This window comes from Bactrocera latifrons, unplaced genomic scaffold, assembly GCF_001853355.1.
Source record: "Bactrocera latifrons isolate USDA-ARS-PBARC rearing strain unplaced genomic scaffold, ASM185335v1 scaffold_35, whole genome shotgun sequence".
NCBI lineage: Eukaryota > Metazoa > Arthropoda > Insecta > Diptera > Tephritidae > Bactrocera > Bactrocera latifrons.
This window is the reverse complement of record NW_017536990.1, coordinates 296792-311050: the sequence shown is the minus strand read 5'-3', so window position 1 is coordinate 311050 and position 14259 is coordinate 296792. Positions and strand designations below refer to the sequence as shown.

At 35.1% G+C, this 14259-nt stretch overlaps 1 protein-coding gene across 1 annotated transcript in view; it reads left to right on the top strand.

Moving 5' to 3' along the window:
- The window catches only part of LOC108971641 (triple functional domain protein), a 69460-nt gene that overhangs the window by 40299 nt on the left and 14902 nt on the right, over positions 1-14259 (top strand). The window contains exons 9-10 of the mRNA XM_018937848.1: positions 865-1135; positions 1216-1276. Of these exons, the coding sequence (XP_018793393.1) occupies positions 865-1135; positions 1216-1276 (332 nt within the window). The remainder of the gene's footprint in view (positions 1-864; positions 1136-1215; positions 1277-14259) is intronic.

Here is a 14259-nt window from a genome sequence, read left to right as displayed (position 1 = left end):
AGATATATATTTTCCCCCATTTTCAAGCGCTACCATAATTTTTACCATTAAATTTTTAATGAAAAAGTATTTATAAAATGTTTAAGGGCTTAATCACAACACCGAAACTATTTCCCCAATCATTTTAAAATTTTCGGATCATATTTTTCATATATATTTTTGTATTCAATATCCATAAAAAAATTATTCGAATTTTTGAAGAACAGGAAAAATAAAAATTAGCCTTTATTTTGGCGTTAAGATCAAAACATATTAACAAAAAACATATATTTATTATTTGAGTAATACTGTAGTCGAAATTTSTATAACTAAGTAATTCATAGATGAAATTATTTACATACGGTTGCCAATATTAAATAATTGCATTTGAACAACCCTTCTCCATATAATCTTCAGCTAAACTCATTTCTAGTAAGGATTTATAAAGAAATTATTATGTGAACTCTTGCAAAAATATGTGGGCTTATAGTATATCCCTACCTCACACTCTTACTTTTCTCTTACCAAGTTTTCGCAACACTGGAATCCCGAACTTCTGCTCCAGCCTTTCTGCTTGACAACTAGAGTGTAGTCATTCGTTTACCTTACCAGTCCTTACCTATTCATGTCTCTGTTTATTTAATATGCTTCATTGCCGACTTGATATGCCTTTGGCTAGAATGTTTGCCACTTCCCCCATGCCTGTGGTCCGCTACAAACCATGTTAACTAGCCATGTAGGTACGATGTGCCAACATTTATTGATTCTTTTTTGCCAAGCTGTTGCCATTGCCGCCTTTCATTGTAGTCTGTCTTCTTATTTTTTATATTCAATTAAGTTATCCTTTTTCATGTTTCTTATTTTTGTTTTTGTTGCTTTTTCCAGATTGGCAGCCACGAGGGTACTTGGGTGGTCGCCGATTACATAGCAACGCCCGGCTCCAACGAGTTGAGTGTGTCCAAAGGGCAACAGGTTGAGGTGGTGGAAGCACCCTCAGCCGCCGAGCCAGATTTTTGTTTAGTGCGCCTAAATCCACAAAGTGACGATGCAGCCGTACAGGAAGGACTGGTGCCCGTTTCAATACTTAAACCATCGCCAAGCGCACAGAAGAACAGTTCAGCGCGGAAGGAAACAAACGATGTCATGCAGGAACAAAGTGAGCGTTTRACTTTTATATAATTAAGAAAATTCTATGAAGTATTAATTTCTTAAATGTTTTTTCTGCTTCTCTTTAAGGTAATAATCGTGGCAAACCGGACCCCTTGACTTCATCGACCAAACGACGCGGGTTTAGCGGGTGAGTTGTCCTTTCCTTACAAGTGCTTCATAGTGTCTCGCAAAAAGTTCAAGTTGATTTGTAATAATATATGAGAAGAAGAACAACGGTGAAAATGATAAAAATTGAAAGTAAGAAGTTTAATGAAAGTTTCGCAAAGAGACAAATGCGCGCACTATTTCGCCTTAAAAGAAGAACGTTATGCTCAAGTGTTGCAAGGACTTACATAATAATGCTGAAGAAGCAGCATATACGTTTGAAGAGGATAGGAAATCGAGAAAAGTTAAAGTCTTAAAAATAGTCTGCAGTAATTTTATTTATTGCAATTTATTAATTGTTCTTATGGATTAAAATGGATTCAAAACTAGACAAGTCATATCCAAAACAAGGAAAAACGTTAACTTTGGGTGTACGGAAGCTATAATACCCTTTACGGGTGCATTTCTTATAGGTATATGAAGAGAAMAAATGGATCTGAAAACGTAACCGACCAATAGGGTTTACATCTCGCGGAAAAAAATTGCTATTACGTACTACGATGTTAGATATTCAGGTTCAATTTAGGTTACTTAATAACGAAAAAAATGTTATCTAGATTTTGAACAGCCAGTTTGAATAGCTACACTATGCTAGAGTAATGCGATGTGTGCACAACTTATTCGGAGATTATAGCGGCTTTAAAAGATCTATAATATGTATTTTTTATTATCGCTTGTTGTTTTACAGGCAATGTGTCTCAGCTATGGGAAAAGCTTTCGTCTTCATATTTAAAAAGCTATAAACACAAAATAATGTAAAGCTTGAGATAAATTAAAGATTTTGTTTTCAGTAAAGTGTCTGAATATTACATAATTCCACTCGGGCCCGGAATACTCATAGAGCTCTGCAACAACTTTTTTATGATTTTTTTCTCCAAGTTGAAGCTGCCTGCAATTAAAACTTTAAGAGTTCACGTAAATGGCATAATAACTAATAAAAACAACAAAAGGCACAACGAAGCTTCTTKAAAAACATGCAATGAATTATCATCAGTGTAACTTGCAGGCCTTTTTACAGAGTACTTCGTAGAAAATGAACATGTTTTTTATCCTTGATTAGTAACTGAATAAAGGTCATTCCGAACGAATAATAACCATTTACCATAGCAAAACATATGGTATGGTTATACACATAAACATATGTTCATATTTCAGCCTTGCTTCAGTATTCAAATGTCCGGAATGTGCTAATTTACAAAATTTTAATAATAAAAAATAAGAGTATCACAGTCCAAACTTTTGCATGCCTACTTGTTTGTATGTAATCGGGTTTATACACCTTTTTCATTGTATTATATACCTCACGTTCTCGTATACATATACCGATACGTAATGTATATGTTTATATATATTTTTATCGTCTTATCAATTTCGAATTGTCGTCATAATCCACTTAAATTCTTATCGTGTTTACTCTTTCGTTTTCTTTATTTCATTTTTCTATGTTACACTTTTCTAGCACAAAGTAACTTCAAGGAAGGTACCAAATATTGGATTTATATATTTTAGGCTACAAAAGGGCTTGAATACAGTATTAACATTTTGTAATCACTTTCGTTCCATACGAACATATTCTCTTTTACATCACCTTTGAATAGTGTAAAATAATAGAGTTGTGTGTTTAGTATAAACGAGTTATTGTGAAGATTATGACATTTCGTTGAAATCGTTTTYATCCTGAATGAAAACCAAATATTACTTTCACATATTTATATATTTTTGAGGTGAAGGGGGTTGGGATTCCAACCCTTCAATCAATTCTTATACACCAGCTTCCATTTCAGGCATCAAATAGTCGGCTATCATGGCGCGGTCACGGTCCCCATTGACGTTCTTACGGCATCATTTTTGAAGAAATATGGGCCGATGATTCCACCGGCCCACAAACCACACTAARCTGTTGTTGTTTTCTGGATTCAGGTMTTAAATATCTTTAGGTTGGTCTTCATCCCAAATGGGAAATTTTACTTGTTTAGATAGCCATAAGCCAGAAATKKGCCTCATCGCTGAACAAAATTCGGTCCGTAAACGTCGGATCTTCTTGGATCAGTCATAAGTGTTTCCATAATGAAATGTCAAAYAATAGTGAACAAAAATAACATGACAGCTTGACACGACAAACTCGGGATCTGTCAAAAAAATCTATTGAAAAAGTACCTCCACTTATATCACCCGTTATATATATATATATTATTTTTTTTTAAGGAATCGTGAAACTCAAAGTACCTACACTTAAATAATTTTGTGGATGAAATCATATACTGTTTGGTTTTGAGTTCTTCCACTGAATAAGGGGTTTACGTAACAATCGTGCGTGCTTTAATTCAAAACACGCCAATACAGACATTCCCCATTTCTAATATTTATATTTCAAATTTATTTCGCCAATTATTATAGAATTGGATTCCGTGGAAATACGTAATTTTCTTTAAAAATTATTATTAACATGTCACAAGTAATTCCCAGAAAAATTTAATACATCTTATATTATTTTGAGACATAATAATAATTAACAAAGGGTAATCAATATTTATACTCTTGCAGGATGTAATGCTGCAACAAGCAATGTGTTGTTTACCTAACGGTTGAACGTATAATCTAAAATTAAGCGATATAATATATATAAAATATAATAAAAAGTCTTGCGGTATTTTTTGTATTTWTTTTTYGTTTTTATTTTATAACGGTTTGATGACTCATGCCCAGCTCTTGACCGATGCTACGGCTGTTACTATGCCGGTCTCTTTCGACCAATTCAGCGATTTTATCGCAATTTTCTACGACAAGCCTTCCGGAGCGTGGCGCATCTTYGACCACCTCTACACCAGAACGAAAACGTTGAACGTCGGGTCCATAAACTGCAMAAATTTTATTGGCGGCTTGAGATGCATTTTTGCCTTTTTCGTAGTAGTACTGTAATATATGGCGTATTTTCTCTTTATTTTGCTCCATGTTTGCGACGCTATAACTCACGAATGACTTAAAARAAACGACAATCAATCAAACACGTCGTAGCGCGTGAAATGAGCTTTCCAWGAAGGTATAGCATGACCCGATGCGACGAATAAAACTAGAACTACGCGCTCTCAGCGCCAATACCGCAAGACTTTTTTTGACAACGTAACCTAATATACAGCTGCGAGCAGTGAAATAGTAGTGGGTGTTAGAGCTTTACATATTTGTGAGTTATGTAAAATGCCAAACAATTTTAACATCCATTGAAATGCAAAAGTGGATCATATTTTTCAGGCTATGTTTATTACTAAAAATATTTAGATTTGAATATGTACAAGATATGTTTATTTACAAAGCTTTGTTTATGTATTAAACTTGTTGGGAGCAGTAAAATAGTAGTAAAGTACTAAAAAACAAAAAAAAAAAAAAAATTCGTAAAGATTTTTGCTAGTTTTGTCTATAGGAGATCTTAGTACTTGGTAGCATGATCATGGTTTTTGATAACTGCATTTCATCGCTTCTTCAGATAATCTACGAGACTGTGGCATATTTCCGGTGGTATRCTCTGTCATGATTGCTGCACTACGGTCCACAACTCGTTGTTGTTTTTGGGTTTATCCTTCCACACGGTTTTCTTGACGCCCAATGGTTTTCAATARGGTAGAGGCCAGGCGATTGAGCTGACCTATCCATGACATCAATTCCTTTGACCCGAAACCACTCCTTTGCCACCCTACTGGGATATTCTCTTCAGCAAATGGTATCATAATATACTGCATTATATCCACGAATTTGTGTCGGTCCGTTATGCTAGTAATCTTGTGAATTGGGACTACACAAAATAATTGGGCCTGTAAGAAAAACAGCCCAAAMCATGAAATTCAAACCGCCAAGCTTCATAGTTTTTGTGCTGAATCTGGGGTCGTACTCTCTATTAGGGGAGCGTCTTTTAGTTACTGACGGGACCCTTTACCACCGTATAGAATAACTTTCGACACGTCTGTCTAAAAGATGTTGCGCCATTTCCCAATCGGTCCTTTGGCAAATTTAAGACGACTTCCTATATGATTTTTTTTAATAACGGTACTTATCGAGGACTGCGGACATATAAATTATGTTCATGTAGAAGTCTTCTCACTGAAAACCGTAGGCCAGGTTCAGTTCATTCCGAATCTCCATATGACATTCTATGTCGATATGTATTCTATGCCCCTTTTATCGTCTTTTTTTTATAAATAATTGCATTGTGAGTCGTTGTGGCTTAACACCCTAAAATTCTTTCCACTTCCTTGTAGGATTTACCGTTGTTTATGACAGATATTAATAAAAGACAGAGTAATTAATAAAAGATCTGGAAACTTACTTTTTGTTTGATAAAATGAAATTTTTTTTTATTAAAAATTATCTGTTATCGTTCACTACTATTCTATAACTCGCTCATAAAAACAGATATCCCAATAAAATTGGCTTTAAAAAAGTAGCGGTAAGTAATTCACACTTATTGTTGTATATAACAGGAGCGTTATACTTCAGAGAATATAAATAATGATCGACGGCAATATCATAAAAGAAACAAAATTTAAAGCAGAACTCTCTTTGCCWATAGGCACTACTATTTCAATGCTCGCAACTGTATATATATATATATGCATATATAATAAATTATAATGATGACGATATGAGTTGAAATCCGAGTGAATGTTTGTCTGTCCATGCGTCCGTCTGCATCTCGTAATAAAAGTTGAGATATCTTAATGAAATTTGTTGTGCGCGTTCCTTGGCAAAAAGAAAATTACGAGTTCGCAGATGRGCTCAATCGGACCACAAAACGCTATTAACCGAAAACGTAAAAAGTGTCATAACTATTGCACTAAATTGAGATATAGAACTGTAATTTGACACAAATGTTTGCAGTAGTAAGGGGCATCCTTGGACAAAATTTTTTTTAAAAAGTGGCCGTGGCCCCGCTCTGTAATAGGTTTAATGTACATTAATTACTTTTGCGTGTTTCATATTTTCATRACTTATGGTTTCTATCAATGCAGCTAATTGTGCATATGTTTCGATGTGTTCTTATCTGCCGCTGATCCCAGCGCCGTTTACGATGCATTTTTATTAGCTGCGGAGAAATGTCTCGATGCATATTGTTTGTTTTCAACTGGATATGTTGATTGATTTGGGTGCGTGAGTATGATAATGAATGTTGCGTTCCTTAACCCGCACTTCCTGCGATTCTTCGTTGAATATCCACACGACCACAGGCAAAAGCAAAACAGACCAGCATTGACAATCGTAATAATAATAATAAAAGTTATAATAACACTAGTAATATTGTAATATGAGCATGAGTACATGAGTGGTAACGTATTACACATTTCTTCGCTCTTAGCTCGTAAGCATTGAATTGGGTGTTCCACTCGGCTTTTTGTGCGCGTATCAGAACTTCTGCTCGAAGTGGATTGACGTAGTATACTGCGCTGTCGTCTGGGCCTTTGCCGTCGTCGTCATCGCCGTCTAAGTGTGCTTGCTRTCGTTTTCTTCACCATATCTTTTTGTGGCGTTGTACTCGGAAACTTCTATCGCCGGAAAATCAGTTGGGCGCTCTCATTTCGCGCGGTCGAACGTTCCGATAGAAAACACCGTTTAATTCGTATATTCGGTTTGTTTTAATTTTTGTGCTTATCAGTGCTGGAATACGAAAATTTATTACTCATACGCGCTCTGAAGTGTATATCTTAAGTATATATGTATGTATATACATATAACATAGTTATAATAACAGACATATATGTGTGTGTGGAGCTACGAAAGAAAGAAAAGAAGGCAATCCCAGCGCTGTTGTGCAAATAAATATTTTAAAGTGTATTCGCATTTATTAAGTGTAATCCAGGCGGACATCATTGTAAAGATTCAATAGCACAATTGTACTGCATCTTAACACTCGAGTGAAAGAGTGTGTCACGCRTATTGTTGCGGGCTACGCCGCTTACCTTGCCGCAACGGGTTCTCGCAACGCTATTGAATAATATTTTACGTGCCTTTAAATCGGAGGATCCAATCATGTCGAAATCATTGAGTTGCGACCATTCCGAGCATTTTTTATGTTTTTGTTGCGCTGACGCCGCCGCRGCAGATACGGAACCGCTGAGCCGCAAGGAGAAGTACAAATCCTGGTACGGCGCCCATAAATTGTGTTTTATATATWACTGTTGAACATATATCTGAAATTTATTTAATTGTGTCCTGAATTTATTGAAAGACTAATTATCGATAATTTTTAAAGTAAGAACAAAAACATTTAAAGGAATTCTCAAAAACATAAAAATTACATGAAATAAGCAAAAGCGTGATTCACAAATTGCTGAGTACTACATGTGCCCCTTGGGCTTATCGCGGTGCGTTCAGTGCCGAACTTGTGTGGATATTGTTTATAGTTCATTGAAATTAATTTAAATTTCGCTTTGTGATAAGCAAAAGCAACGAAGTATGAGTTGAAATGTATCGACATATCGGTTGAATATCCATACATAMATACATACATAGATATAGGAATAACTTATGATTTCGTGCATGTTCCACAAGGCGACAATATGTGTTTATTATTAGTTTTTGTGTTTTTTTTGGTGTTTTTGCTATCTATTAGTCCRAATGTCCAAATAAATTGTGATTATAAAGCACGCTGTAAGTAACTGAATGTCTGAAACATCATGTCGGAATAACTCGAACGTTTTAAAACGAAAAAGTGTGTCATAATGCCCAAACACAAATAAGATATTCGACAAGAATTTTCAGTAAAACAAAAGTCTTTCCCAAATTACGGATTGCTTTTATAGCATATTATCTCCCGATCCTGTAGACAGAAGTAATTGATCTAAATTTCATCAATCAATGAAATTATTGTGACAAAGCTTACTATGTAAAATACGGTTTATTATAGTTTTTGAACAATTCGCTGTTAAATTTTGTTCTTCGAGGTGTTATGCAAGTTATTCGTTATTTTTTTATGTATTTTCATAAAATTAATTTTTTTTTTTTACACTGTTAAGGGCTGTTCAATACATTTTTAAGCCTTTTTCATTGGAATAGCTGATATAAATATCATTTTATTAATTTTTTTGGTTAAAATATAGCGTAAATAGCGTTTAGTTAAAAATATCGTGGCCTTATCAGAGTTGTTTTTGCATGTATTTCATTAAAATTTATTCTCTTTATTTGCCTTTGTGGTGCTTTCAGTTCGTAATTACTATAATTTTTATAAACCCCTATGGTATATTTTTCAACAATTTTCTGTTTCTCTAGGAAAGTGGCTTTCATGGATGCAATTTTTGTAAAAGAATCATATTTCGTCGATAATGGAAAGATATTTGAATAATTTGTGAAAAAAAAAACATATTTATATTTACATATTCCGAACCGCCGTTTAACCGCTCAAAAGGGGCTCATACAAGCATTGAAACCAGTTAAATTTTTAATTTTTATCCTAAGCAAATATTTTCGCTCAGAAAAATAGACAATGAAATTTCTAAGAAATTTCTTGTTATGTCAAGAATATATAATTTGTAAAACAAGCAATTTCAGAATTTACGCAGTTATTCTGAAAGATATAGACTTGTCTAAATGATGCAGCATTTTCTCCACCATGAAAGTGAAATTGAGAAAAACAAAACGTTAGATYCCGTTGCAACAGCTGGCCTTGCTATTCATTTGTTTACATACATATATAAATATATATCTATATATTTTATAGCGTCTCTGACAATTCCTTCTGGGTGTTATAACATAGTRGCAAACTTAACATGTATTGGCCAGGGTATAAATAGATAGCTACCAAAGTCTTTATTAGTCTTTCTCTCTTTCAAAAAGTTCGGTGAAGTTTCCTACAAAAAACCGTAATCACCTTTAGATTAGAACTTGTGGAACTAGTAATCGAAAACACTTTGGTTGCTGAATCATAAAGATATAACATTAACACGTCCAATAATTTTTTTCTTTTTTCACAGTCCATGACTACTGGTCTTCCCCGGTAGAAATGGAATAGGTCTGCATCTTATTTTAACAAACCAATTACTATTATGCAAAAAAGATTGTTGTATAATTCTCATCCAAGCCTCTAAAACGTCTAGCATTACAATAACAATGTCAAATTTGACAGACGAGTGCAATTTAGTGTTGTCATATATCGACATTTAAGTAGCAACCCTCACATAATTATCGTAAAAACCACTCACCAAAAAAGTAATTTATCTGCAATTATTTATTTAGTTGCAAACAATAAATTTCCAGTTACTAAAAACACTAATAATTTATTTTTCAGCATGCCTAGTCATAATAAAAGCATTTCACAATAAGAACTTTCTAAGCAAAAACGAATTTCATCATCATCTACCACGCCTAGGCTGGCGCGCATATCAATGAAAATTCCTCAAATAAATAAATTTATTGACATTTAGTAAATATAGTCATTTGCATGTTTTCCGTTTTGCATATCACCTATTGCTTTTTTACGTATGGCCTTCCACCACCCCCACTGTAGTTGTGCCTCTCGCTCCGCGCTACGCAAATTAACATGTGAACTGTCGGCGCTTAGCCAAACAAAACACATCCTTATTTACTTAACTTTCAAGACGCAAAACGCACCACAATATACGCGTTCGACACGCCACTAATGAGTCGCCAAATATATGACCAAGGCGACGACCTCACACTACCCTCACAAAATACACACTTGCAAACATAGGTGGTGGTTTGTACATCGGCACGTTTGTATGTACAAACCGCACACGTGTAGCAAATGCACACAGGCCTTGTGCCACAACACTCCTACACATTATCCTTGGTATAGGAGTATCATGTTGTCCTGACAGTGGATCCATGTCCAGAATATGTAAACGGTGGTGGAAATGGCGTCTCGTCTATGTGTSCGTTGTTGACGTTGGTGTTAGAAGCTAAACGGTATATCAGCTGCCATCATTTTAGCTGACCAAACATAAATACATAAATAAGGAATAATTGCTCTTCTATAACTGCCCTGCAGGAAATATTACTATAAAAAAGTTTTGTAAAGTTGTAAAAGAATTTCCCAATCTGATTAGCATCTTTCGTTTCATACAAAGGCACACGACTGTTAGCTTTTTATCATTTATCAGTTTGAACCTTAAGGCAGATCGGTAAGTGCAATAAATGTGCTCGTATCAGGTGGTTGAAAACCGAGCAAGCGATCATCTAAAAGCCATTAATACTCAAATAGTAAGATTTTGATATATTGTAAGGTGGCAATATTGGTTCGTTTTATTTAGAAAATATTGTTAAATCGTAGTTTTTGGGTAATGGAAAATCTTACTATTTTCAGTAACCATTATTGTTGTTGTAGCAGCAGAATTTATCCCTGAGGTAATTTAGAGGAACACTGCCGTGTTKGCAGCCCTTGGCCGGATAAAAATCCGTATCTGTTGCGTTACGTCGATCCGATTGTCGTAAAGACGCTTCAGTACTCGTATTATCAGGTGATTGGATGATTCCATGTGACATTTTACAGCTTCGTTTCGGATTCTAGTTTTTTCGGATGTGAAGAGTTACATAGCTATTAAAAAGACCTAAGGTGTTGTACAAGCAAGCCATTTGTGAAATGGAGTGAACTAAAATGTTAAAATCTTTCACATATATTTATTAACCGTTCTATTGATTTCATAATTGCACATACTCGGTTTTGATTTGTGCCTGTGTTACATAATTAAAAAATTCCGTCGCAGTTTTTATAAGRCCTTTCCCATCAGTTTTACCAAGCTCATCTCTAAGTTATTTATCTCGAATTTTATAACTGTATGAGCTTGATAGATGATTTTGTAATTATTTTCAATTCGCAAGCTAAGCGACTTTTTCTACAGGGTCGCATTAATAAAAATATGTTGATTAACGCTTTTGGTGTTGTTCTATCTAGTTTCGGCAACCCTTGTAAATCTAAACACTTACACACACATATACATACATACATATATAAGTGTGGGTATGGGCGAAAATGTTGTTGACAATGGGAAGGTGCATTCAACCATCAAATTCCGGACTTCATTTCCACATTTTTAATAATTTCCTTCTTTCCTTCCGTTTAATTGTGCGCACACATTATAATGATTGAACGACCGAGAGAGCAGCATTTTGATGTAATGTTACTACTCATAACTACCGCTCACAGACACACACATTATATGCCCATTTTTGTACGGTAGTATATGTGTGGCGCAGGCGTCCGAGCATGTAGCCATAGGACACAAGACCATGTGCCAACTGCGGACGATGTTCATGCTTCTGAAGAAGTTGAGTTGTACTCTAAGATTTCAACAATTTATGCAAAAAAAATTGAAAGTTCAATTCTTTCATCAATTTTCGTGGATTTTTTTGAATTTGAATACAATTTTCTATACACAAGTTTTAGTTAAAAGTTTTTTCTTTCTATATAAAACGTTATTGTATTTAAATAGCTGATCACAACTCATGAACACAAGCGTACCTACATTAATGTAAATTTAGTTTGTATATTAGAAAAAATTTGTAACTATGGTTTAACGAACGGCTTAACATACTAGCGTAGCTCCCGAATTTTCATTCACCTAATGTGGAGTTACTTCATCGRCCTATTGGATGCTAAAATCATCCTTTCTTTACTTTTTACCATAAATACCACTTCCGCTATTGTCTTTTAATGATACTAGGGGCAGATGCAGGTGTCTGGRATTTTTTTGACAATTGACCTCTTAGTTCTAATTTCTTTACTTTCTCTATAATTTAAACTAGGCTAAATCACTGATTTAAAATAAGTAAGGAAGGGCTAAATTCGGGTACAACCGATGATTTTGCACTTTTGTAATTTGAAGGAATCAGTGTCAGGGACCTTAAGGTGCAAACCGTCAACTAGAAGATAGGAATCCAAGCGTAATAACTCATRCACTGACCGACAAATTTGGACAAATTTGGCATACGATTTGTTAAAAAAACGAAAATCATTATACTTAGTATATGTGAGTTGGGGTAGTATCGACCCGATTTTATCTATCTTCTTTCTCCCAATATCACATATGTGGCGGTTAAGGTGTCAATAAGTAAAACACTATTTAACCAGCTACTTAATTTTATTATATTTATTTACTTACAAGTAAATCCGACTTACAAATATATTATTAATACGAATATAAATGTTTTATGATTAAAAGGAATAGGACGAATTAGAGAAGCTAATATGAGGTGTAACTGGACTAAATATTTTAGTTAGCTGAATACAGTGTTATCAGATGAAAGTAGTTAAGTAGTTATAATCGTGGATCTATTACAATTTGGACAGATGCCAGTCGCTACAATACTCCCCTTCTTAAGACACTTTTAAAATTTTAATTAGAAATTTAAAGTTTATACATTAATTCGGTATATACCTCTAAACTTAACTCCAAAAAACGTACGTTGAGTTTTGTCGGCTGCTGTGAAGAATTCTAATTCGTTTACGTCGCTGTAGGCTACGTATTCTGGTTTAAGTCTAACCACTGAATTAGAGGTTGGATTGCCTCGGTAGTCTATGACGAAATATTTGTTGTGACGAGCAATGACTTTGAACGGCCCTTCGTAGGGCGATGAGAATGAAATTTCTTTATGATCATTTCGTACCAAAACATGAGAACACGTGTTTAGATCTTTAAAATAAAAAATTGATCTCTTTCCGTGTCTTGACGTTTCTGCAGGTGCTACATTTTTGAAATGTTGTTTTAAATTCTGTAATAGTTCGGCAGTGGTTGTTTGATTATTTGAAGGGGCAATGAATTCTCCAGGCAAACGCATTGGTTCTCCATAAAAGAGTTCGGCTGGCGTTGTGCGTATGTCTGTTTTCCATGCTGTTCGAGGGCCCAATAGTACAACCGGTAGAGCGTCTAGCCAAGTTTCTCGATGGCAAATGAGTTGTGATGGCGTACGATCTCCAATCTCCTCACCTTGGAGAAGTTATTGTAGTTTCGCTTCTTTCGATTTAGAAAAACGGCTAATTACTGCCATTTTGAATGCAGTAAAAGGTGCTGCTGTTGGAGAATCAACGATGATGTCTTCCTCTCCACCGTATGTCGCGTGTCTCTCTTACCACTCCCAGAATCCTAAACTGTGCCTCGATTTGGGCGAACTACAGCGATGGCTTGTCAGGATTAAACTGTATAGGTCGAATGACATTAGATGTTGGTTGTAGAGGTTTCCTGTCTTCGAAATTGTCTTCCGATGGTGACTGTTTTATGTTGCGCATCTTGGTACCAGGTTGGTACTAAAATGATGTGACAGGTTTAGGGTTCTATTGCTCAAGCCGCGTGGCGTGATATAGTCGAGTATGCGCGTGCAAATCCTATATCGGGATTTTCTTTGACGATTGTGGCTCACCAATGTTGAGTTTATGATACGCACATTGGAATAACGTGTTACCAATGTAGCAGTTAGTCCATAAATCACGTTGATTTTTAGCCTGTACGCAGGGCGTAGGACGGCGGGTGATTTTAACGTCGGTATATTGCATGAATTTCGGTCGTCGGGTTCACTAATGTGGTGTTTAAGGTGATAATAAGTAAAACACTATTTAACCAGCTACTTAATTTTATTATATTTATTTACTTACAACTAAATTCAACTTACAACAAGTAAAGAAGGGCTAAGTTCAGGTGTCACCGAACATTTTATACTCTCGCATGATAAAGTGATAATCAAGATTTCAGGCGTGGTTGTGAACCGATTTCACCCACATTTGGTAGATGTCATCAGGGTGTTAAGAAAATATTATATACCGAATTTCGAAATTATATACCGAATTTCGAAATCGGTCGAGAACTTCCTGAGATATGGTTTTTGGTCCATAAGTGGGTGACGCCACGCCAATTTTCAATTTTTAAAAAAGCCTGGATGCAGCTTCCTTCTGACATTTCTTTCGTAAAATTTAGTGTTTCTGACGTTTTTTGTTAGTCGGTTAACGCACTTTTAGTGATTTTCAACATAACCTTT